The following is a 25,894-nucleotide window of genomic DNA, read 5'->3' on the forward strand; positions in this document are numbered from 1 at the left end:
ATTCCTTCAGGATGTGTTCCCAGCAGCGAATCTCTTTTAAAGATCTCAAAACTAAAAAAAAAAAAAAAAATTAAACAAAAATAAATATTTTATTTGCAAATCTTGAAAAATCTTTAACCACTTGCCTGCCTTTTTATAGAGCTGATCATACTTTTAAATTGTCCTAGTGGTAATTATCCAGTTGTTGAAATAAGATGACCCCCCTCCCCTTTTTTAACAAGAGTGCCTGTTGATATGCCAAATGCCTTCTCTCTGCTTTGCCTTTTAAAATTGTTGCATATGCTCTTTGTGTCTGGGTCTCCCACCACCACCACCACCATCTTTTTGGCAAGGCAACTGCTGTTTCTGCTGCTCTCATTTTGCCAACTGCTGAACACACCTGACTCCCTCCCTTTGGCAGACTGCTTCTTCTCTTATGTGACTTGAAAAGCAAAACACCAATATATTAAATAATAAACTGTCCCTCGATGGAGTCCTGGAGCTCCCTACCCACCACCATCTATTTTTTAAGTGAAAGAGTTTTAGTAGCACCATTCTGATATCTCCCTGGGTTGGTTGCACATAGAGCTTTTGTTTTGTTAATTTCTCTAGGACCTGTTGTTCACATCATCATATATGAACTCATGGCTGGTGTGTGTGTATAGCACACCTTCAAGCTTATACCTCCTTTTTGAAGATAAAGAGAGGGGACTTATTTTGAATTGCACTATCTGCTGTTTGGACTCACTTTGCTCATATCTCATATCATGGGTGCTGGGAATTGGCAGCATTATAGTTCTCTGAGCAGATTTGCTCTCATTCTTTAGAAAAAAAAAGTGCTTAAATTACAAAAAGGGAACCAATTAAAGGCTGATTAATACAAAACAATATATATCAAGGGGTTTGATGATGAAAAACTAGACTTTGGGTGGTGAACACACAATAGAGTATACAGATGTTGTATTATAAAGGAGTACCATATATGACAGTTTTTGGGGGTCTCTAAAGTCAAACTAGATAATACCAGTTCGTGTTCTTCAACCTGTTAAAATAAGAAAATCTTTCCACCTAGTATTTTAAATAATTATAAGCAATATACCTTTATGTGACAAAATAGTGGACTGAGCAATTTTCCTTCTTGAAAATATTCCCTTTTGAAACTTCTCTACATGTGTCATGTTCTTTGAAATCTATTAAAAATTTTAGATTCATGCCTGTTTGTAAACTTGGCTTGTCTAATGACATACTGAACCACAAACAGAACTTGGGTGCCTTTTAATATGCTTCTGTAGTTTGGCAAATTTGCTCATGATCCGTCATCACTATCAGAAATCATCAACAAAAAATTAGGCATACATGAGTCAGCAAGTTGTCCAGTTGAATCACAAGAGCCTTCTATTAATCAAAATGTATGCTATTATCAACTTCTATGCTACAGGAACCAGTGCAGTAATTGAATAAAGAATAGATTAGTTACTCATTTTTATACAGGATCAAGGATAACACTTAATGTAAAGATGTCTGAGAGTTAAATATACAGGCTTTACTGTATGTTTATAAAGTAAATATACAAAATTTACTGTATATTCACTTTAGAAAGAAATAGTGATACTTAAGAGTGAAATCCATCAGTACGTAGGTTTTTCTTCTTGTGGGTCATTTCATATTCCTGGTTCCCTGCCAGTGTAGACCTCTATAGTATTAGCTTAAGTCAGTGGTCGGCAAACAGAGCGGCAAACCGTGGCTCATGAGCTGCGGTTTGCCGACCACTAGCTTAAGTGAAGTTCAGTTAAAAGGCAAGTACTTCATAAAAAATGATGAAGCACTCCATATTCAGATATATTTGGGGGTTTCCAACATCGCTTTGGGTTGTGCATGTCACTGCTCCTTTTCTGTAAACTTGATAGTCAAGACTTGTCTCTCCAGAAAAAGTTACTTAAATTATTTGTCATGATTTTTGTCTGTTATAATCTGAACTTTTGACATTCACATGTCAGTTTATAATTTAAGATATTGAAATATTTTCAGAAAAACTGTGGAAAGAGAAGACTTTGAAAAAATAATTGCAGATGAAGCGCTTGCAGCAGGTAATAGAATTATTTCATGTTAATTGTCTAGTATATGTAATTAGGAATTAATTACGCTTATAGAACTAATGTTTTATCTGTAAACTAATGTTTTCTATTAGTAAAAAAAATTTACCTGTAGAACTAACATTTTCTCCTAAAATAGTTATTTTTATTAGCTGGTAAATTCCAGTGTGAATTATTCAATCTATGTATTGTATTAACATAAAGAATAACTCTTTGTCATACTATATATTTTTGTTTGACCTTAAACATTTCCTCTTCTTTTATTTAAATTTATCTTCATTGTTGAAAGTATTACAGATGTCCCCCTTTTTCCTCCCCATTGACCCCCCTCCACCTCCAACCTTCCCACCCTCCCACCCCCAGGACTCATTTCCTCTTTGAAAAATGTTCATTTGCTGAGAACTAGATAAGGCTGCATGTGAAGCTGACTCATATACATGTATATGCTTTGGTCTTAAAGTTAACTACGTGTTCCTTATTTATGCATAAAAAATCCTACTCCACAAAGCAAAATAAAGAATTTTTAAAAAGTTTGAAACAATCATGGGGAAAGGTGTTAACAGTGTTCTCATATCAATAATTAGTTTAGAAAAAAAAAGTAGATGAGTAACTTTGTCCTACTACTACCCTTTTCAAAGTTTGAGTACATGGACCAACAAGTTAAATTTTTCTGAACGTACAAAATGTTAAGATTTTAATAATAACAATGATGATGGTGGTGATTATGGCTGACTTATTATAGTGAATCCTTCTTAGAAGCCAGGGACTATTCTAAACGCCATTCCCACACATCATGACAGTGGCATAAAGAAGGCACCATTGTTCTTCCTGAGTTACAGGTGGAAAGGAACGTGGTACACAGACTTGAAAGAATAAAGGAGATTCTGGAAGAAGTTGTAGGAAGTGACTAATATATTCCAAACACATATTTATTAGAGTAACACTAACAAGAAGGCTGCTATACCCAGAAAAAAAATACTTTGTGTCATCTCTAAAGAAAAATGACAACATTTAGTTTCATAGCCAGTGATTTCAAATTAATTCCTGTGTCTGAAGCTTACACTCCTGGAGACCCTGCAAGGTGGACAGTACCCTTTCCTCAGGATGGACTGGTTTTGAGTTACCAGGGTGGGACAGCTTTTTCCGAAATGGACCTGATCCTGCAATTTCTATTGCCCTTTTCTAGCTAAGATTAGGGGGATAAAATGTTGTATATTATATTCAATTGACCATTCTTTTTTGAAAAGAAAATATTTTTTTATTGATTTCAAAGAGGAAGGAGAGGGAGAGAGAGATAGAAACATCAATAATGGAAGAGAATCATTGATCAGCTGCCTCCCGCACTCTCCCTACTGGGGATCGAGCCTGCAACCCAGGCATGTGCCCTGACCAGGAATCAAACCATGACCACCCATGGTTCATAGGTCAACGCTCAGCCACTGAGCTACGTTGGCCGGGTGATCATTCTTTTTTAAAGAAATGATTTGGGATTTTTAGTTAGAATTACCAGAATTTTAGTAACTCATCTATATAGATAATTAGAATACAGATGGTTAGTTTGGGTTGGCATTCTTACTACCAGAAATAAAAGGAATGAAATCATCAAATAAAACAATGTTTACAATAGTTGTAACAGCACAGTTCTACCACGCTGGCCTATTTGACATGACAGGAAATGTGTTATCTGCTTTCAGGAGTTCCAGTGGAGAGCATCAAAGCATCTCTCGGTGAAGAGATTTTTAAAATATGTTATGAGGAAGATGAACACATCCTGGGTGTGGTGGGAGGAACCCTCAAAGATTTTTTAAATAGCTTCAGCACCCTTCTGAAACAGAGCAGCCACTGCCAAGAAGCAGAGAAGAAAGGCAGGCGGGAGGCTGCCTCCATTCTCTGTCTGGATAAGGACCATGATGTCTTAAACGTTTACTATTTCTTTCCGAAGAAGATCACATCCCTGATTCTTCCGGGCATCATCAAGGCAGCTGCTCACATCCTGTATGAAACCGAAGTGGAAGTGTCATTAATGCCTTCCTGCTTCCATAACGATGGCAGTGAGTTTGTTAATCAGCCCTATCTGTTATACTCCGTTCATGTCACAAGCACCAAACCATCCCTGTCCCCAGGCAAACCCCAGTCCTCACTGGTCATTCCTGCTTCTCTCTTCTGTAAGACATTCCCGTTCCATTTCATGTTTGACAAAGACATGACAATTCTGCAATTTGGCAATGGCATCAGGAGGCTGATTAACAGGCGAGACTTTCAAGGAAAACCGAATTTTGAAGAGTACTTTGATATTCTCACTCCAAAAGTCAATCAGACGTTTAGCGGAATCATGACTATGTTGAATTTGCAATTTGTGGTCCGAGTGAGGAGATGGGACAACTCTGTGAAGAAATCTTCAAGGGTAAGAGAAACATAATAGTATTTTGAATATGAAATCAATTATTCCATATTTAAGAACCAGAAACAAAAAATGGTACAAATGCAAATGCATCACTTCAAATGTTTTCTTAAAACATTTAATTTAAAAACAATCCTAAAATACTTCTAAGGCTGGAATAAATTTAAAACAAGGTCCTTTCTGCATGTGATTCTTCTCTACTTGGCCCTTACTTCACAAATATTCATTGAATGCAGTGTACCTTTTAAAATCTTTATGACATATTTTACAACTGAATTATAAAAATATTTATGTAAAATATGTTTTCAATCATCATCAGACAGTTGACTTAATTTGGAATAAGAGGTCTTTTTCTATAACAAACAAACAAAACTACTTTTTTTTTCTTATAGGAGCCAACTAAATAGATTTTTTACTCAATATTCAATAAGTGGAAAAAATCAATAAATTTTGACTAGTTGTTAAAGGATGTGGGGAGAAATGTTCTGTCACCTCCTGGTAGAGAAATTTGGTAATTATTTGCTCTTAGGTTACAAAGTTTGCTAAGTCATAGTCAATAGTACAGCAAAGCTAATAGAGAGGCTTATGATGCATATCAATTTTAGTCATGTATAACCCCAGCAGACACACTGTTCCCCAAAATTAAAACAGCTTTATTGCTTTTTATCATAAAAATTGCATAGCTAAATATTTAAAAATTTGGTAGTAATTAAAGATGTCCATTGTAGCAACAACAAAAAAAATCAATGACATTAGTTATTAAGCATGCTATAATTCAGAGTATGCTTGTACAGGGAAAAATTTTGTGCCTGTAAAAATAAAGAAACATGAGGGTTATACATTTTTGTTTTAAACAAAAAATAATACTATTTATAACTTTTTTTTTTTCACTGAACAATGTATTTTGGGCACCCTGCCATGTCATTAGCTATAGGTCTGTTTCACTTTTCAAAGGCTGTGTCGTATTCATTGTAAGGTTGTCCTCTATGTAATCATCTGCTCTGAAAAGGACATTTGGATTGCTTTTGGCTCTGCCGCAGTGAGCAACACACATGTACATATTTGTCCACACTCATCCAAGTAAATCTCGTGATCCAGGATGATCACTTGAAGCCTCACCTCCCTCAAGGCTCCGTTGGCACAATCGTTTCTGCTGGCTGCTCCTATCAAAAGGGAGTAGGCACATGCCACTTACTGAGGAGGCCTTGAAGGAAGCATTGTTTGCACTGCTTATTGAAAAGTATGATCTATGTGTAAAGTATACTTTTCAAATAGCTGCACACATTTTAGAACTCATAGTAAATTGGAACTATAAGAAAACATACTGTTCTTGGTCAGCAGGTAGGAAAAAAAAAGTTCAGTACAAAGGGATTATCACTATACTTCCTCTCCTTTTGTCTCCAGAAAACATTGGAAACTTGAATAAATCACATCAATTGGTTCTCCTTTGCTTCACAGGTTATGGACCTCAAAGGCCAAATGCTCTACATCATTGAATCCAATGCGATCTTGTTCTTGGGGTCACCCTGTGTGGACAGATTAGAAGATTTTACAGGACGAGGGCTCTACCTCTCAGACATCCCAATTCACAATGCGCTGAGGGATGTGGTCTTGATAGGAGAACAGGCCAGAGCTCAAGATGGCCTGAAGAAGAGGCTGGGAAAACTGAAGGCCACGCTGGAGCAAGCCCACCAAGCCCTGGAGGAGGAGAAGAAGAAGACAGTTGATCTCCTGTGCTCTATATTTCCCTCCGAGGTGGCGCAGCAGCTGTGGCAAGGGCAGGTCGTGCAAGCCAAGAAGTTCAGTAACGTCACCATGCTTTTCTCAGACATTGTTGGGTTCACTGCCATCTGCTCCCAGTGCTCGCCGCTGCAGGTCATCACCATGCTCAATGCGCTCTACACCCGGTTTGACCAGCAGTGCGGAGAGCTGGATGTCTACAAGGTAGGGGTGGAGCTGGACGGTGCCCATTTTCCAGGCAAAAGTCACTGAGAACAAGCACTGTAACTAGGATCTGAGTTATAATGCAAACGAAAGGCTGTCCCTGTGGGGCCATCCTGGGAGCCACATCCTGGGAGTAGGCATTGTGCATTAATCACCTGGGTGTTTGCCAGCCAGAAATAGCTCTGAATTTGCTCAGAAAAAGAGATGATTCCATGAGAAATCTGCCACATTGTCTTCTTAAGGAATAAGCATAGAGTGGGGGATGATAGATGGAGTGGAGGATGGGGTGTAGGACCCATGAGCAGGTGAAGTTTAGAAGTCATTGAACATGACACTTTACTGTGGGAACTGAGTGGAGTTGTTAAGCATGGTATAATTCAGAGTATCTCTTGTACAGGGAAAGTTTATCCTTTGTACCTGTAAAAGTAAAGAAACATGAGGATTATACAAATCGTATTTAAGTAGATTAATTCAATTCAGAGTTCACATGATACTTTTTATGGCCAGTTAGCAGAAACTCAAATTACCTACTTAAGGCTTTATTGTAGAGCGGCCGAGGGCAGAGATACCTAAATAAGAGAGACCTGTCTTCAAATCTTGTCTCTACCTGACGTGTTTCATTTGTGAAACAGAGAAAATATTATCTACCCAAAGAGTTTATATGAATGATAACATACATATGTCCTGTAAGCTTTATGAGCAGGATTGTTATAAATATTATGGTAAATAATGTCTGTTATTCATCAGGCAGCAGGATTTTGGGGGTGCCTAGGATGTATCGGCATCATTCAGGCACTGGGGACGCACAGTGATTGTCCCCAACATGTAATCAGCTACTTTTAAAATGTAACTATTGTCAAATGAAAGAACTAATGAAGAGATTTCATGTTCTTAATTTAGAAGTAAAACTATATATATTTTTTTACTGATATACGTATTTTGCATTGTTTTAGACATTATCATTAAGCACAGAGCATGCCTCTCATTTGTGTGGTTTGAAATCATCTCTTAATTTGCCACACAACAATCTGGCATTTCAGAACTTAACCCAATACAAAATAGATAAATGATTAAGGAGAAACAAAAATTATTTGTGGGAATATACAAGACCCTGCTTTTTTTTTTTTCTTCAATCTAGATGCCAGAAGTAAAAACAAAATGAGAAAATAAAAAAAACTTCCTTTAAAAACTCTAACAGGAAATTCCAGACAGAGCTATGATCCCTTGGGACAAAAATAAGCTCATGGATAATTACAGATAAAATAATTGGCTTTGGTTAGGTTAAGCTTGATGGCCTCTTGTGGAATCTGCTGTACTTTTTTGTAGACAGTTTCTATCTTGAGAATGTCTCCTCTCTCAGCAGAATTGTGAGAAGGAAGGCTTGCTGCTCTTGGCAAACTACTGAGATTGATGTCAGAAGAAGTAGTCCTCTTCTTCAACTTGTTGAAACTTGACAAAATTGGTTATTTTTGTCAAGTATTTAGAATCTAGCCTCTTTCCTACCAGGATGGTAGCCACAGAGTTCCCTGACTCACCCAACTGCAGCCTAAGCTAGTCAGTCACCTTCTTTCCTGTCCTTATGCCCACCTTCTCTCCACTCTGATTTCTCATGAAAATACCTAGAGGTAGCTGTAAATAAGTAAGGAGGGTCTTAACCACTGAATACATCTCAGAGACACAGAATGTATAATCATAGGCCGACCTATGAGTGTCATGGCTTCCAAGGAATAGTCAAGTTTATTAATTCAGGGATCTGATCATGCCGGGACTTTATTTAATTTCATTTTCCGTCATTCCATCTTTTGGTGTTAGTATTTATTTATCTATTGTTTTAGCAAATATCTACTGGTTATCCAGCATTTTCCAGCATGGGTGGGCAAAATCCCTGTGAGAAGAGTTGACACGTGTGTGTGTGTGTGGGGGGGGGGGTACTGGCAAATACTAGGTTTCAATATGACATACTAAGGCCCCATTTCACGCAAGTCTGGACCAGGTGTTACAATAGCACAGAGAATGGGCACCTAACTCCAAGTAGCAACACTTTTTTGAACACCTGTGATATGTTAGCCTTTCTGTTAAGCACTTCATATATAGTCACTACTGAGGCAAAGCTTATGGGAGGCATTGCTGCCTGGTTCATTCATTGGTGAATATACTGGGCACTGATAGGAATTAATAAAATAGACAGAGTCAGAGAACTTACATTCTACTGGGGGGGGGGGAGAAAGAGAATAAACACATAAGTAAATATATAGTATTTGATGTGGTGTAATATTGTGGGAGGAAAATAAAGCAGGTTAAGGGGGAGAGGGTAAGAAATGATTGCTGTTTCATAGAGGGTGGCCTTTCTCATAAAGAGATGTTTTGGAGGGGCTGAAGGAAATGAGGGACAAACCAAATGGTTATCTGCAGAAAGATTATTCCAGGCAAAAGGATAGCAAGTGGGAGCCTGTTTGGTATGTTTGAGAGAAAACAGGAGAGGCCATTGGCATTGAGACAAAGTGCGCAACAGGGAGAATGAACAGGTAGTGTCAGGAGTTAGCAGAAAAGGAGGCCAAGAAGAAACTTGGGCACTTTATAAGGGTTTGAGCATTTATTTTGAGTAAACGTTTACAACTCTTTTTCCTTTCCTCACCTCCATTTCTCCACACTGGAAGCTTTGGATAAGAAGAATGAGATGATCTGATAAGTTACAATAAATATTTAAAAAGAAAAATGTGATTATTACAATTTGGTGGGTTTAAATTAATTGTTATCTTTTTGTAGCCAGTATCATAGACAAAGAACACTAAGATTGTTACTATATGTTTCTTAATTTCTGCTGTAAATTATATGCTATAATTCTTCCTGAGCTTTTTATTTGTAATGTGGAAAATCTGTTATGTGTAGGTGGAGACCATTGGCGATGCATATTGTGTGGCTGGGGGATTACACAAAGAAAGTGATACCCATGCTGTTCAGATAGCACTGATGGCCCTCAAGATGATGGAGCTCTCTGATGAAGTCATGTCTCCCCATGGAGAACCTATCAAGGTAAACTAGATCATATGTTGTCCAGGAAATGAGAATAAATGCTTATTAGTTAGTTATCAAAAGAGTGGTGTGCCCAGCCTGTGTGGCTCAGTGTTTGAGTGTCGACCTATGAATCAGGAGGTCACGGTTCAATTCCTGTTTAGGACACATGCCCAGGTTGCAGGGAGTATGCAGTAGGGGGCATACAGAAGGCAGCTGATCAATGATTCTCTCCATCATTGATGTTTCCATCCCTCTCTCATCCCTTCCTCTCTGACATTAATAATATATATCAATAATATATATATACTAGAGGCCCAGTGCACGAAATTCGTGCACGGGGCGGGGGGTGTGTGTGTCCCTCAGCCCAGCCTGAACCCTCCAATCTGGGATACCTCAAGGGATGTCTGGCTGCCCGTTTAGGCCCTATCCCAGTAGGATCAGGCCTAAACGCGCAGTCGGACATCCCTCTCACAATCTGGGACTGCTGGCTCTCAACTGCTTGCCTGCCTGCCTTCCTGATTGCCCCTAACCACTTCTGCCTGCCAGCCTGATCACCCCCTAACCACTCCCATGCCAGCCTGATTGATGCCTAACTGCTCCCTTGCAGGCCTGGGCACCCCTAACTGCCCTCCCCTGCAGGCCTGGTCCCCTTAACTGCCCTCCCCTGCAGGCCTGGTCCCCCCAACTGCTCTTCCCTACAGGCCTGGGTCCCCCACCCAACTGCCCTTCCCTGCAGGCCCGGTTGCCCCCAACTTCCCTCCTCTGCCAGCCTGGTCATCCCTAACTGTCCTCCCCTGCAGGCTTGATCACCACCAACTGCCCTCCCTTGCAGGCCTGATCCCCTCCTAACTTCCCTCCCCTGCTGGCCTGATCGCCCACAACTGCCCTCCCTTGCAGACCTGGTCCCTCCCAACTGCCCTCCCCTGCTGGCCATCTTGTGGTGGCTATCTTGTGTCCACATGGGGGCAGCCATCTTGTGCGTTGGAGTGATAGTCAATTTACATATTACTCTTTTATTAGATAGAATATTTTCTTTTCTGTTCTGTTCTTTTCTTTGAAGAATGGTGTATCAGTTGGGGTTTAGTTGCAGAGAGCAAACTCTCACTTGTTTAAGCAGGAAAACATTTACTACATGGTATGGAATCCCAGAATCATTGAGAGGACCAAAGAAGCCATTTATAAGTTGAGCTTTTTAAAAATGGGTCCTAAAGCCACATTTCAGAGCCACTGCTTTTTCCTCCATCGGGAAGCTGGCTCCAGAACTATACCACCGTAGCCAGTCTGGAAAAGGTTGTGTTCTGAAAGCTGCTGCCTCTGCTGCTGGCTACAGAACACAACTGCACGCCCCTCCTCTAATCTGGATCAGCAACGTGGAATTCCTGCATCCTGGCCCTCACAAAAGGAGCGCCTGGGAACTGGGCTCTCCACTAAGCATGCCACAGAAAACCCAAAGCTTCCCCACTTGTAAGCATCCCAAGTGCAGTCCCAGCAGAAATCCTGGCTTCCAAATCTCATGCACGTGGCTCTGAGTCACCGGACCTGAATGCATCTAGGTGCTGCCAGGGAGTTTGGAATATGCAATGTTTAGTGTTCCAGTAATTGCAGGGAAGGACATCACAGTAGAATGAATGTTGACTGTTAATCCACCAATGTTTTCCAAGACACATAAAATTCTAAAATGTCTAGATCAATCAGACTCCAGAATAATATTTTATTGCACATGAAAAAATAAAATTAACACACTAGGCATTGGTTTAATAGACAGAACATGACCAGGTTACGTTTATTTGTAGCACTGTAGTCAATCTGGCACTCAATTTTTATCGAATAGGCCTCAATTGATGACTCAGAAGTGGGCCTTTGAAGGGACATAGAATTCTACCTGGTGTGCTATAGATATAGGGAGAAGAAAGAAAAAAAAATAAATAAAACTATACTATTTAGAAGTTTAGTCTTGGCTCTCTTCACAGTTAGTAGATACCATACATGCAAGTCATCATATTGGTTTTACAAGTCGACTGTCTTTCCAGTTATATGTTATTGTGTGACACATTTTGTATATTTAGTGTTGTAAAAATACAAACCTTTTATTACGCATGGATTCTGTGCATCGGAAATTAGATGAGGCATAGCAGGGATACCACACCTCAGCTCACAGTCTCAGCTGGGAGCACTCAAATGGTTGGGGGCAGTTGGAAGAGCTGGATGTACCACTTGGAGCTGGAGGATCCATTCCGACGTGGCTGCTTCACTTACACGCCTGGTTCCTTGCTCACTGGCGATGGCTGAAAGGTTGAGCTCAGCTAGGACTGTCAGTCCATGTGCTTACGTGGTGTAGACTCAGAGTAGTTACACTTCTTACATGGTGGCTTATGTCCCAGGGAACTTGATTGGTGGCAGCATGACCTTTTATGACCTAAGTTTAGGAGACACACAGTGACGCTTCCATTCTATTCTATTGGTCAAAGCAATCATAAGCCTGCCCAGAGGGGAGGAGATAGAGCTCATGTCTTAATGTGGAGAGTGTGAGATAAATTGTGGCTGTTTTAATAGCATCACAGCAGCTCTAGCCGGTTTGGCTCTGTGGTTAGATCCTCGGCCTGCAGACTGAAGGGATTGAAGGGTGTGAAGAGTCGAGGGTTCCATTCTGGTCAAGGGCACATGCCTGGGTTGCAGGCTAGATCCCCGGCCCAGTTGGGGTGCGTGCAGGAAGCAATCAATCAATGTGTCTCTCTCACATCTATGTTTCTCTCTCTCTCTCTCTCTCTCTCTCTCTCTCTCTCTCTCTCTCTCTCTCTCTCCCCCCCTTCCCTTCCACTCTCTCTAAAAATCAATGGAAAAAATATCCTTGGGTGAGGATTAACAAATAAAAAAATAATAAAATCATCACAGCATCTTACTTTTTCAGACTTAATTTCTGTAATTATACTTTTTAAAAAAGATAATTCTCTCTCTTTTTCTCTATCTCTCTTTAGTTTTGATGAGCAAAATCATAGCATCAAAGTACATGCTTAAAATATCCACATTAACAATAAAATCAGTGGTTTCCACATAAATGGATTTTGTAATTAAAATGTGTATGTTTGAGCCAGGGGGATCAGTGACATGATTTTTGTTATTTGTAGAAATGTATTTTTAGAGTTTTGCAACTGGAGGAATTATTTATAGCTAGTTTCAAAGACAATTACCTGAGTAATAAGAGTTTAGCTTTAACGACCTGTAAAGTGAGATGTTACGCATACCTTTTATTTGTTCTAACCTACAGTCCTCAAGACTATCTGATGGCTTTAGGAGCTGCCTAGGAAACATCCCAGAGGCAGAAGGGAAGAGCATTTTCAGTAGAGAGAGAAACCTTATTGTGTATTGGGGGCAGGAAAGCATATTGTGACAAACATCATCTCATTTAATATTTACAACAACATTATGAAGAGGAAACCACAATTCACTGGTGGACAAAAGTGGTCAGGTCTCCCATGCATCTGGATTTGGAGTTATGTCTCTCTGGCTTCAAAGCCCAGGCTCACCCTGGCTGATAGCTCAGTGGCGTGTGGTTCTATCCCCCATCAGGGCACATACAAGAATCAAACAATGAATATATAAATAAGTGGAACAACAAATGGATGTTTTTCCCTCTCTGCCCCCCTCTCCCCCCGCCCCCCTTCTAATCTGGGCCTCAGCAACCACTTCCTGCTTCCTGTGTTATTTTTTATTTAAATATTGCAATTCCCTTTCTCTAGTTGTTAGTCATTTGAATAGTGGAGTAGTGTTGGCATAAAGTTATTTTCCTCAAAATGCACACTTTATATGGTGAGAGCGAGCTACTTTTGCCCCTCTCTGACTGTGTTTTGGGAAACAACAACTGTAATCCAGAAGTTATGTCTATCTCACTCGATAGAGCAGTTTCACATAAACAGCCCATAGACACTGTCTTGTCACGGTGGTGACAGCGGTAGGTATGCGTGGAAATCTGTCTCAGATACTGAAGAGAGGTGAAATAAGAGTGCTTTGTGCAATAAACCTAAGGGCATAAGTAGAGAAGAGTTAAGAGGTGCAGCTGAGTCTTCTCCAATAATTTTTAATCGACTGTGAGGAGTAGAAGGAAGTTGGCTAAGGTTTTTGAGGAAGGAGGGAGTGATGTGGTAAGAGCAATTGTTACGATAATTTAGACAGGGCATTCAAACAACACGGACCAGTGGGAAGAATTTTAACCAATGACCAGGAACATTGTGGCACGTTTTATGCTTTCAGATGCGAATTGGACTGCATTCTGGGTCGGTTTTTGCCGGAGTTGTTGGAGTTAAGATGCCCCGTTACTGTCTTTTTGGAAACAATGTCACCTTGGCTAACAAATTTGAGTCCTGCAGTGTACCACGGAAAATCAACGTCAGCCCAACAACATACAGGTACTGATTGCACTGACCACCTCAACTCCGTTCTTTTACTATTTCATTGGGGGAAATGATATCTGGTCAAGAGGGAGTAAAGTAAAACTTCTACCCCATGTGGACATCTGCCCTGGGCCTGTGGCTGCAGTTCTTGGATTTTTCTGCTATCGGGCTTTCATTTAAATGGTTTTATTTTTCCAATCTATTTTTCTTACAAATTTTGATCTTTTTTTGAAGATGATCTAATGAGTATTTCTTACTCATGAGAAATGAGTGTCATTTCTCATTTGACATTCTGTGTTTATCTGTAAGTTTATTTCAAAAGCCTGGGATTTGTATTCAGAAGACGTGTTTTACAAGTTCCAAATACAGGGTTTACCAGATGTGAGATCTTGAGCAAAGCACTTGATAAATTCAAGTGATATAAAGGTTATGATTGTAATTACCATACTAAGAGGAGATGTTGAATTAATATGGACATAAAAATATTTTTTAAATTTACCAATCACCTATAGTTTTATACATTTTTATTTATTAAAACCTTATAGTTATATACATTTTAGAGTTAATTTTTAAATATTTCAAAGATACAGAAAAAATTCAAAGAAAATATGATACCCATGTAACCAATACTAATATTTAACAAATGTCAACATTTTTGCCATATTTGTTTCAGATCCCTGTTTTATGAAAGAAACAAAATATTACAGGCTCCTGGCCCCCATTTTCTCTCTGACATGCTGGACTTTATATCCCTTAAGGTTTGTAGGAACATCTGAGAATGTGTACTTCCTGAAGACAGGCAGGCTCCTAAAGAGAGAGGCGGGAAGGCACCGAATAGAGAAATAGCTCATGTTGCTTCTGTTTACCAGGAAGGAAAATGGGCAGAAAAAGGCCAGAAGTGTAACTCTCTTCATTTAAGCTTCTCTAGATTAAAAAAAAAAATAAAGTCAGAGAAAAGTAAATTTCCACTGGACCTGTTCATATCCTTTTACGACTTGCCTTGAACCTACTCAGCATATTTGGAGATTTTTTTTCTTGATGAATTGTAAATCTAGATCTTATAAATCTAGTTCATTTATTCAAACTATTTCTAATGCAGTGGTGTACTGGTAAACCAACTTTGGGAAGTAAAGTGGAGAATCTCTGACTTCTAGCATTTACCAATTTCTATGGTGTAAATACTCCCACCATGGCAGGTTTTAGGCGACTGATAGTTTGCAAAATTCTTGAATGTTAAAAGTTCATTCTCATGAGCCAGTACAAGCCAGATCAAGTATGTCACTATATGTGCAGGTGATATAATATGTATTCTAGAGTATGAATAAGCCAGAATCTATCTTCTCCCCAGGGTTAATTAGAGTATATCAGGTTTTCATTATTATAAAAGTGACTTGATACATATATCTCTAGATATTATACATATACATGGTATTCCCAGATCATAGGCTGTACTGTTCAAGTTTACTAAAAATCAATTAGCTGTCCAAATTGCTTCTACCAATTTGTATTCCTCCAACAATGTATGAAGGTTTGTTTCTCTTCTCCAAAGCTTGATATTATCAGACTAATTAATTGTTACCAATATGATGGGTGTTAGGTGATATCTAATTGATGTTTAATCAGTCTTTTCTAATTGATTTATTTAATTTTCACAACTATCCCCATTTTCCAAAGTTAGAAAACTGACATCTTTGTTGCTATTCAACAACTGACTTTGAAGCTTATACTTTGAGATTCTGTAACTTTTTATTATATACTAGAGGCCCGGTGCACAAAATTCGTGCACCGAGGGGGGTTGTCCCTCAGCCCAGCCTGTACCCTCTCCAATCTGGGACTCCTCAAGGGATGTCTGACTGCCCGTTTAGGCCCGATCCTGGGATCGGGCCTAAACGGGCAGTCGGACATCCCTCTCACAATCCAGGACTGCTGGCTCCCAACTGCTTGCCTGCCTGCCTTCCTGATTGACCCTAACCACTTCTGCCTGCCAGCCTGATCACCCCCTAACCACTCTTCTGCCAGCCTGTTTGCCCCCAATTTCCCCCCTCTGCCGGCCTGGTCACCCCTAACTGCCCTCTCCTGCAGGGTTGATCACCTCCAACTGCCCTCCCTTGCAGGCTTGGTCCCTCTCAACTGCCCTCCCTTGCAGGCCAGGTGCCTCCCAACTGCCCTCTCCTGCTGGCCATCTTGTGGTGGCCATCCTGTGTCCACATGGGGGCTGGATCTTTGACCACATGGGGGCAGCTATATTGTGTGTTGCAGTGATGATCAATCTGCATAGTACTCTTTTATTAGATAGGATAGAGGCCTGGTACAGGGGTGGGGGCCAGCTGGTTTGCCCTGAAGGGTGTCCCTGATCAGGGTGGGGGTTCCCTTGGGGCGTGGGGCGGCCTGAGCGAGGGGCCTGTGGTGGTTTGCTGGCGGGCCACGCCCCCTGGCAACGCAAGCGGAGGCCCTGGTGTCTGGAATTTATTTTCCTTCTACAATTGAAACTTTGTAGCCTGGAGCGGAGCCAAGCCTGGGGCTCCCTCCGAGGTCCGCAGCCATTTGTGTTGGGGTTATAATTGAAACTTTGTTGCCTTAAGCTGGTGGGCCTGGCCAGGGTGTGTGGAAAGCTTTGCTTCCCCTGTTGCCGGCGGCAACCCTGGCCTGCTCTCTCAAGCTGCATTCTGCCGCCATTTGTTTGAATTTGTTTACCTTCTATAATTGAAACTTTGTAGCTTGAGTGGAGGCTTAGGCCTGCAATGGCTGGCAGAAAGCTTGGCTTCCTCTGTTACCTAGGAAACCTTGCTCTCTGTGGCTGTAGCCATCTTGGTTTGGGTTAATTTGCATACTCCCTCTGATCAGATGGTAGGCGTGGCTTGTGGGCGTGGCTTGTGGGTGTGTCGGAGGTATGGTCAATTTGCATATTTGTCTATTATTAGATAGGATCGCCAAATATCATGCCTCATAAATAATAGGCCAAAAACATTTATGAATTCATGACTGACTAAAACATCAGTAGAAGGCCATGGTCTAGTTGGGCAGACGTGATGAGTAATCTAATGTTCTGTAGGAGTTGGTTTAGATTCCAGAACTATTCAACATTTTTCATCCATGGCCTAAATAGTAGATTAGAGAGATGCTTATTAAGTTTGCATTTGATAGAAAGCTAGGGAAGCAAATAGAAAGATGAGTCAGTAACTTAACCAGTGGGATCAGAATTAAAATGAGTTTAGCATAATGAAGAAGTAGTAGCAAATAAAAAAAATTGGTATCAGTATGTACAATTAAATCTCATTTTAGTCCTATTAACCTTGGATTTGTAAAAATTCTATTGAGAGATCAAAAGCTCTTCTTACAGTCTTTTATACATATGCATAAAGCTTACGTAGAACTTTTCTTTTATAGCTTCTTGCCCATGATTACTTCTCAGTAATATTTACAAAATGAATGAATCAATAAATGGCAATGTTTTAACTCTTTCAATTTAGGAAGACTTATTCTATAACATTATATTTATGGGGTGTTGTGTGTTTTTTTTGCTATTGTTAGACCTTTGGATTATTTGGGGCTTTCTCCCCATTGCTGTGAATTATACTGCTATTCAGATTATAGATTATATCTTCTCAAAAATATTTTATAATTAATTTTTCAAATATGAGTAAAATGAATTATTTGGGTAGAGTTTTCTTGTGATTGTGAATTGGTTTTCCATTGTACTTCTTCTGTGAAGATGTTTATTAACATCATTAGGAGCTTTCTGTCAATCACAGTGAACATGGTTTATTAATATTTTGAGGAACATTCATTTATTTGTGTTGTCTTTTCTTGCGTAGAGAGTAATAATTTTATTTTACTCTTTCAGATTACTCAAGGACTGTCCAGGTTTTGTGTTTACCCCTCGATCAAGGGAGGAACTTCCACCAAACTTCCCCAGTGAAATTCCTGGAATCTGTCATTTTCTGGAAGCTTACCAACAAGGAACAAATTCAAAACCCTGGTTCCAAAAGAAAAATGTTGAAGATGGCAATGCCAATTTTTTAGGCAAAGCATCGGGAATAGATTAGCAAAATACGTCCCTGGTTATCAGTCTTCGGGGTTTGATTCCTTCGAGCATGTGTGGAATCTCTGAGAGCACTTTAGGATACAGATGGATAAAAGCAGTATTAAAATTTCAGGAGCTCACGATCTACTTATTCTTCCACTTAATATGACAAAAATGTATTCACTTCAATACTTCAACTCTTCAGTGAAAATAAAAAAAGAAACCTCGAAAAGTGACCTTTGGGGGAGATTTCTGTTATATAACAATCACTTATTATCATTACTCAAAATTTAGCACATTGTACATATATCAGGTAATTGTAGCAACCTATACAATGTGATGGAGTCACTTGCAATCTTGTGTCCTGGTGGAATGCTATGGTTATTAGAGTGTGTTTGTGATAGCATTGCCTTACAAAAGCTTTTGAACAGAGATTAATAGTCTTCAATACCGTAAGCTCTTTGAACCTTTCAACTCTGAATTTCATTACATTTTCTCATTTAATTTTTAGCTTATATAACAAAATAGATTGAGGTTTTTCTCTGTTGCACTTTTCTTTTATTCCCATTTTTAAGAAAATAAGCAATTCTGGGTTAGATGCAATATGAATATAAAATAGGTCTTCTGTAAATATCAAAGATTATTTTGTAAAAATATTCTCCATCACATAATATGTCATTAATAATAAATGTTTCCTTTTGTTTGACTTTTTTATTCCATATATGGTAAAGGCTATTTTAATTCATATTAGCATTTTCATTCCTATTAATTCATTTGTATTTTACAGTATTCAGTATAAAAGAGACTTATAGCCTATATTAAAATGCAATAATATCATTCTGATTTAATGTAACCAGAAGCAACATGGGAGTAAAGTAAGCATTTAGGTAATAAACCATGAAGAACAGAAATAAGACATTTATAACATGCATACACATTCACCCCACCCCACCTCACAACACACACAGAGGAATTTGGATCTATTTCAGCAGACATGCTCTATTGCCATGCTGAGCCATATAAAGTTCCAATAAAAAAATTTAAGCCCTAACCAGTTTGGCTCAGTGGATAGAGCATCGGCCTGCAAACTGAAAGGTCCCAGGTTTGATTCCAGTCAAGGGCATATACCTTGGTTGCAGGCACATCCCCAGTAGGGGGTGTGCAGGAGGCAGCTGATTGATGTTTCTGACTATCCCTCTCCCTTCCTCTCTGTAGAAAAACATTAAAATATATTTTTAAAAAAGGAAATTTAAGTTCACAAGTGGGAAATAAGACTTGTTCTTTTCTGACATTGTATCGTTAAATACTTGTGTTGAATACTTTAGTGTGTGTATATTTCCTAAGAATCATCAGGATTTTTTTGTTTGTTTGTTTTTGTATCATTAAGTACACATCTGTGAATGTTTTATTCTAGTTGAAATATCTCAATGATATTCTTTAAATAGAATGTTAGTGTTGAAGAAAATTATGCTGTGATTTTATTATGGAAAATTTTAAACATTATTTTCTGGAGCTTGAACTTTAATTTTTAATGATGTTAGTCTAAGATCTCTGGTGAACTAAACCTAAATAGGGCTTTGATTTTAAAAGAGCTCAACTTCAAAGCAAGAGAAAAATGATGATTATAATTTTTAAATCACTATTAGCGGAGCCATAGATACACTGAACTCTTATTTGGGGTTCTAAGAAATAATTCAATTTAAAAATTATTTAATTATCTTCACTAGTTCCCAGGCTACCCCATGGTAACTTCAGGAATAAAAAGTAATTTCTGATTGGCCTGTAGTATCCTATGTGTACCACTATAGATATTACAATCATTATTATTTACTGACTTCCCAATATTTTGAAGGACTGAATATGTCTCATTAAATACCGATCTTATTGTTATAGTTGTTGGGAAAATATAGTTACAATCTTACAATTATATGAAGTTAATAAAAATACTTAAAAGGAAAATAAAGATAAATACATTTTTCTGTCTGTAATGGAACCCTTATTATAGGGAAAATAATAGGAATTAAAGGAAATTTAAAGGCATACAATAAAATGTCACCTTTATAAAAATATTTAAGCAGACCCCAATTTGTTTTCTTAAGTTTTTAAGCTAATTAGAATTCAAAATATTTTTTTTCTGCGTGTGTTTGTAATGTGTGTGAGTTCACCCCAAAACCCATAGAGGAAAACAGAATCAGAGTAAAAGCTATCTGAGAATTCCTTGTACTAGTCCTACAACCTTTCCATAAGTTTGACATTTTATCTAAATAAAAAAAGCCAGCAAACATGTTTTTTCCCATACAAATGAAATAATTGGTGATAGCTTCCCCAGGCCAGCCTATAAGGGCTCATTAATTATGGAATACTTTGTGGACCTTAAGCAAGATGAATATACAACATTTCCATGATAGAATGCATTCAAAATCCACAACTGGGTGCTAAAAACTTTAAGGAATTTCCTTTCCCTCTCCATTCAACTTGGAGGGTAGAGGTTATGGATACATTGTCAGGTCCAGGGGCAGAGAATCTGGAAGGTATGTTCTCAAGGAAACAGGGACCAAACTAGGAGCTCTGTTTTAGGAGTGGAATTGAGGATGGAGAAAAGAATGGACAGAGAGGGCCTATGACAGGGTGGGGAGCTAAAAGTTCTGAATCTTGTTGCCATATTAACTATCCTACAAAATAATGTGGGGTCTAGTCCCCATTGGACTGATAGAGCGTTGGCCCTGGTTGAGGTGGGTGCAGGTGGCAGCCAATTGATGTGTCTCTCTCACATCAATGTTTCTCTCTGTCTCTCCCCGTCTCTTCCATCCTCTCTGGAAATCAATGGAAAAATATCCTCAGGTGAAGATTTAAAAAAATAATAATAATGTGGGGTCCCAAGACTGCTTTTCAATCAGATGGTTTTTCCTGAGAATTCCACAAGCTGTTTCATTTGTTCTGATTTTTTTTGTTTTCACTCACAGCTTCTTGCCCCTTTATTGAATGTCCAGTACACAAAATAAACTTGCCTTTATACCTATTTATCAAGCAAGCATAGAGTTCCGTGGTTGTTTTCTAAAGATGTCTGCATCAAGAAGCAAAAATAAATAGAGTTAAAAAGTGTCTTCCCATTTTCCCTCATCTTTTTATTTCTATCCAGATTTTGTAAGAAAAGGCAAAGTTTGAACCTAAATATGAATAGGTTCACTTGCTCATTTTCATTTATTTAATCATCAGTTCTTGAATAACTACCATGTGCCAGGAATAATGCTATTTTTGGAATTCAAAGATAAGGCATAACCCATTCTATCAAGAAAAGAAAATGAAAAATGAACATAAGGTAAATAATTTCAAAATTCTGTGGGAGCACTTAGTGCTTGGACAAGTGTCTTGGCCTTAGAGGAGTTCATCCGGCAGAGGGGCAAGGACTTGACCAAGCAAGTAAACCAGCGCACACGAAGAAATGGAGTGTTGGGGTGCATGGCATGTCCTAGATGGCAAGTTGCCTGGGATGAGTTGGAGGGGAGGAGAATAAGGACAGAAAGACCACTCAGATACAGACCATGAAGAGAGAGGGCTCTTTTTCATGGTAAGATGTGTGATTTTGATGATGATGATGGTAATTAATCATCATTATTATTCATTTTCGTAAAACCCTTTGTTCAAAACAAATCTTACAAATGAAAAAAAAAAGTGCAAAACAGAAAAAAAAAAAGCAGACCATTAGCTTCCACTTCCTTCCCCAACACTTTTTAAACTAGTAGGCAAAGGAGACACCAAATGCTAAAGGCAGAAATGGTATGCTCATGTGTGTGTGTTTGAAAGGCAGTGTCAGAATCAGCGTGGATAAGGGTTGATATTTACTTGCATAGATGACCAAATGAACATTCTTCTGTGTCTCAGAAGAAAATGGTTTGTGCTATATCCTGGGTATTTTACCCAAAGTACGAACATAAAGCTGGGTGTCTGGCATAGGAATTTCCTATTACTTCCAAGGCCACTAGCCCTTCACGTCCTTCGTTAGGAAGGAAGGAAGAGTTGCTTCAGCAGTTTACTAACCTTCCCTGCAAATTCTGCTCTGTGATATTACCAGTCATGCAAGGCAGACCCTTCCAGGCCTGTCCTGTGGTTAGGGTAGAAGCTGTCTTAGGACGGGGTACGGTGTTCTATGGAGGGCCTAGCCAGTGAAAGAGACTGCCTATTTCACATAGATCTGGGGATAGACTTGGGCCCCTGACATTTTTCAACCCGGAAAGTGCCCAAATGGAGCTTTACAGACAAAGCCCGAAGGAAGTCTAGGGCTATCTAATGGTTTGAAAGCCACATTCAAATCCCTGTTTAAAGCAACAGGTAATAATCTCAAAGAGAATGCGTGAATGAATTGTTGTAGTAGTTTAAAATGTACGGATTTTACCTGCAGAAAGAAGTATTAACGTGAAACGGAATCTCTTTGATACAGATTGCTGGGGTGGCTTGCGAGATCAGTACCCTTCACTGAACAATAAAACATAAGGAGTTTGCTTTGCCTGATTGTGCACTTTGGTGCTGTGTCACTCTTAAATGGCTGTGCTTGCAAAGTTAAAGGAAGGCAGATTTGAAGGGTAGAAGGATGGGGGGTAAGAGGGGACAGGTGGGCAGCCAGTCACCAGAGGAGGCTACGCCAGAGGTGTTGCAATTCCTGTAAATAAAGATTAATCTCATGCAAAACAAAAACTCCGTGCTGCAGAGACGATAGAAAAATGCAATTCCCTTGTCTAATCACAGGCTGAACGCGGGGGCAGCTTGCTTTATTAAGCAGAGAACACACAAATGTAATTTTAAACCAAGGTATACAGTGTTGTAATGTATGCCCTTTGTTGGGATTCTTCGCAAATCCTGAGACATCTCGGTATCTTGAAGGGAGAAGCGGAAGAAGCCTGCTGTGAAAGCCAGGAGCTTGGGGAGTATTCGAGTCTGTTGTAGCCTTTGTCGTCCTGAATTTTCTTCTCTGCAAGTTTTTGCTTTCAGATGTTCTGTACAGTGTGAGTCCCTTTTAAAGACTTCTTTTATTATGTTGATGATGTGCACTCCTTTCATATTCTTACTTTCAGCCACTTCAAACATTTTGCCTTTTATTGCCATCACTATTTCTCTTTAAGTAGCTTTCCTCTTAACCTGTCACACCTATGTCTGTTTTGACAAGCTCACACAATCCACACAATTTTTCATCCAAAATTATTCCATTACTTTCTTCTTTATGTCCCCTTTTCCCCATATTCAGTGCATGCAAAAAAAGGAAAAGCTTCATAAATACAGAAATTTAAAATTTAAAAAAAAATAACAAAAGGTGAAAAAAGTGATATTCTAAAATCTAGACTTCTTTTATTATTGGTGTGGTTTTTTTGCATCATAACATACTTAGTTTCAGGAAAATGTTAGTATTTTAGACTTAAATATTGGGATAGAAACCAGGACAAAATATTAAATGGCAGATCTAAGATTTAATATTAGACATTTCTGGTACAAGATTTTAGATAAGTTTGAGCTGCCTTTCAATAATTTAAGTGTTTAATGTCACAATATTAAATTGCCAGTAAACCTTACCGTTTGTGAAGAAAGCTGCTTGTCAGAAAAGGACTTTGCACAATGCCCAAATCTTAAAGTACCTGCCAAGATGTTCATTTAGTCTGAAATGTTGCCAAACCCATCTGTGTTGATTAAAGAACTATGAATTGGCTTCACAGAAAACTAAAACAAAATGAAGAGAAACAAAAAAAAAATGCTGTTATAGAGGTTGGACAATCCCAAATACTCTACAGGAGCAAACTGAAGCCTTTTGGAAAATTATAATGACAATGGTCATGGAATTCTGGGAAATAGTGATGCTCACAGTGACTCAGGACTGTGCAGCCTGCAGGCACTGTTCCCTCCCAAGGAGCTGCCTTCTTCCCCAAACAACTTGTATCATGCAAAATTGAAGTGAATAAAAATATATCAGTATTTGAGAATTTACTGCCCCTTCACTTCTTGCCCCTTGTAAATTAAGGACACGCTGTAAAATCTTATCACAGAAGTGATATTCACCAATCTGAAGTGGTGTTCTCCAACATTTTTGGATTCCTGCACACTATGAGTAAACTATTTTAGTACACCGACAATATATTATAAATATCAAAAGTAAGTATTTATAATGTAAATATTAGTAATAATTATGATAAATGGACTTAATATGCTGCTTTCAAGCCTATATACTATGATATAGTAGTAAAGCTTATTTTATTTATGAACATGAATATAAATAGAAATTTTAGTATTTTCTTCTCTTACCCTAGTGTATCATCTTTATATTTTACTTTGGAAACTGCTTCAATTGGCCAGTGGGTTTCACTTTCATTGAGTCATATCACTTTGAGAACTGGATAAAACATAAAAGATATAGACCATCACCCCGTCCAAAATGTGCAGATGACCTTCTAACTCAAGACTTACATATACTTCAGAGGTTTGAGGACTTCCTTGAGTTTACTCCTAGATCATCCCACTGAGGCAGCATAGACTCTCAAACTAAGAACATATTATTTAGAGGGGAAAAGAGTAAATAATGTTCAAAATAAGAAGAGAATAAATAACTGAAAAAAGTCTGTGCTTTTGGTTTAGATGAGACCACTATTGATTACTGAAGAATAAAGGAAATATGTGATGTTTTTTGTTTGTTTGCTAAATGATTCATGGGTATTCACTTATAGGCAAGTAAAGTTTATTTGTTTGTTTTTAGCAAATATTTTAACATCTCTCTCAACATATTTTTCTCTAGTTTTTGGTAAATGTGTATTGCTATTGGTATCCTTTTTTTCTTCTACTTCTTCTAATTTTGGTAATTTCTTTTATTTTTTCTCTATGTGAAAGAGGATAGTTATTGGACCTTGCATTGCACACCTTCTTGATACTAACAACACTCCTTTTATTATAACTTTCATAGTTGCTTTAAATAACATGTTTAGTTTGAGTTCTGCTTCTGGCAGAGTGGCAAAGTCTATCAAAAAGTTATCCTGTGTCTCAGAAGCTTGTTAGATATTGCTGCCACAGAAATATTATAATAAAAGTGCTAAAGTGAGTTCTATTTAGAAGAAAAATAATCAAGTGAATAAAATAAAAACTATTCTTCCAAGACATACAAATACATTCGTTCTGACGTAGGTCTTGCTGCTGCAGAGAGAGGAACCCTCCAACATGACGGCATGGAAGCCCAGGACCGACAACCACCATCACTTCAGGTTATGCACAGCCCAATGTATAACCAAAATCCGTTTTCAAAAAACTATTTTTAAACAAGGTACCAATATAACTAAAGTAATTTTTTTTAGGCATGTAAAGCTTCAATTTCTAACAAAACTTGTTCCAGTTTTTCAAATAACATAAAATCAAAATAGAAAAAATAACCCTAAATTTAATAAAACTGTACTCAGTGTATCCAAATGTAATTGTTAGTAGCACAAGCTTCGGGGTCAATTTGTCTCCATCACAGTCTGTTGGGAGAAAATATTCTATCACTTGCATTTCTGTAGAGAAACAGGAGTATGGACTGCCTTTGTTCTCTATATTTTAAATGATGTTTGTAGAGGAAATAATCTTAGAGAATAATGTCCCCCTGAAGATCAAAGGGCAGGCATGCTTACTACCCATTGTGTTCCTAAATGTAGGGCTTCTCTCCTCTAAAGCAACCTACTGTGTGTGCAGGGATCACGTGGCTTTCCTCACATTGTCCCGTGAAAATTGGGGCGAGGGAACCAGTGTAAGATATGGCTGCTATAGTTGTGAGTATAAAGTCTTTTGTCTCTAACCCAGGAAGCTTGCGTCTTCTGCCAGCACCCATGGAACTATGACAGTTTTACTTGTTAACTTGCGTGTAGAATAAAATCTCAGACCCTTCATAGTCATTCACAGTTATTGACAGTTTTGGCAATGAGGCTAGGATGCCTATGGAAACATGGTTTCCAGAAAGAGAAAGTATGGAAGTCTTGTGGGCTGATGTAGAGGATTAGAGGGAATCAATAGCAAACACAGTGACTAAATTGTGTGTTCAATAGGGTAA

The 25,894-nt window shown here is 38.6% G+C and overlaps 1 protein-coding gene across 4 annotated transcripts in view; it reads left to right on the forward strand.

Moving 5' to 3' along the window:
- The window catches only part of GUCY1A1 (guanylate cyclase 1 soluble subunit alpha 1), a 52,844-nt gene extending 31,960 nt beyond the window's left edge, over positions 1 to 20,884 (forward strand). For all 4 annotated transcript variants that reach the window (XM_079772044.1, XM_079772043.1, XM_079772045.1 and 1 more), the window contains 6 exons: positions 2,008 to 2,066; positions 3,767 to 4,476; positions 5,932 to 6,417; positions 9,307 to 9,450; positions 13,681 to 13,835; positions 17,665 to 20,884. In XM_079772044.1, the coding sequence (XP_079628170.1) occupies positions 2,008 to 2,066; positions 3,767 to 4,476; positions 5,932 to 6,417; positions 9,307 to 9,450; positions 13,681 to 13,835; positions 17,665 to 17,866 (1,756 nt within the window). In that variant the 3' untranslated portion in view covers positions 17,867 to 20,884. The remainder of the gene's footprint in view (positions 1 to 2,007; positions 2,067 to 3,766; positions 4,477 to 5,931; positions 6,418 to 9,306; positions 9,451 to 13,680; positions 13,836 to 17,664) is intronic.
- The last annotated feature ends 5,010 nt before the right edge of the window (positions 20,885 to 25,894 follow it).

Source organism: Cnephaeus nilssonii, assembly GCF_951640355.1.
Source record: "Cnephaeus nilssonii genome assembly, chromosome: 5".
NCBI classification, from domain to species: domain Eukaryota; kingdom Metazoa; phylum Chordata; class Mammalia; order Chiroptera; family Vespertilionidae; genus Cnephaeus; species Cnephaeus nilssonii.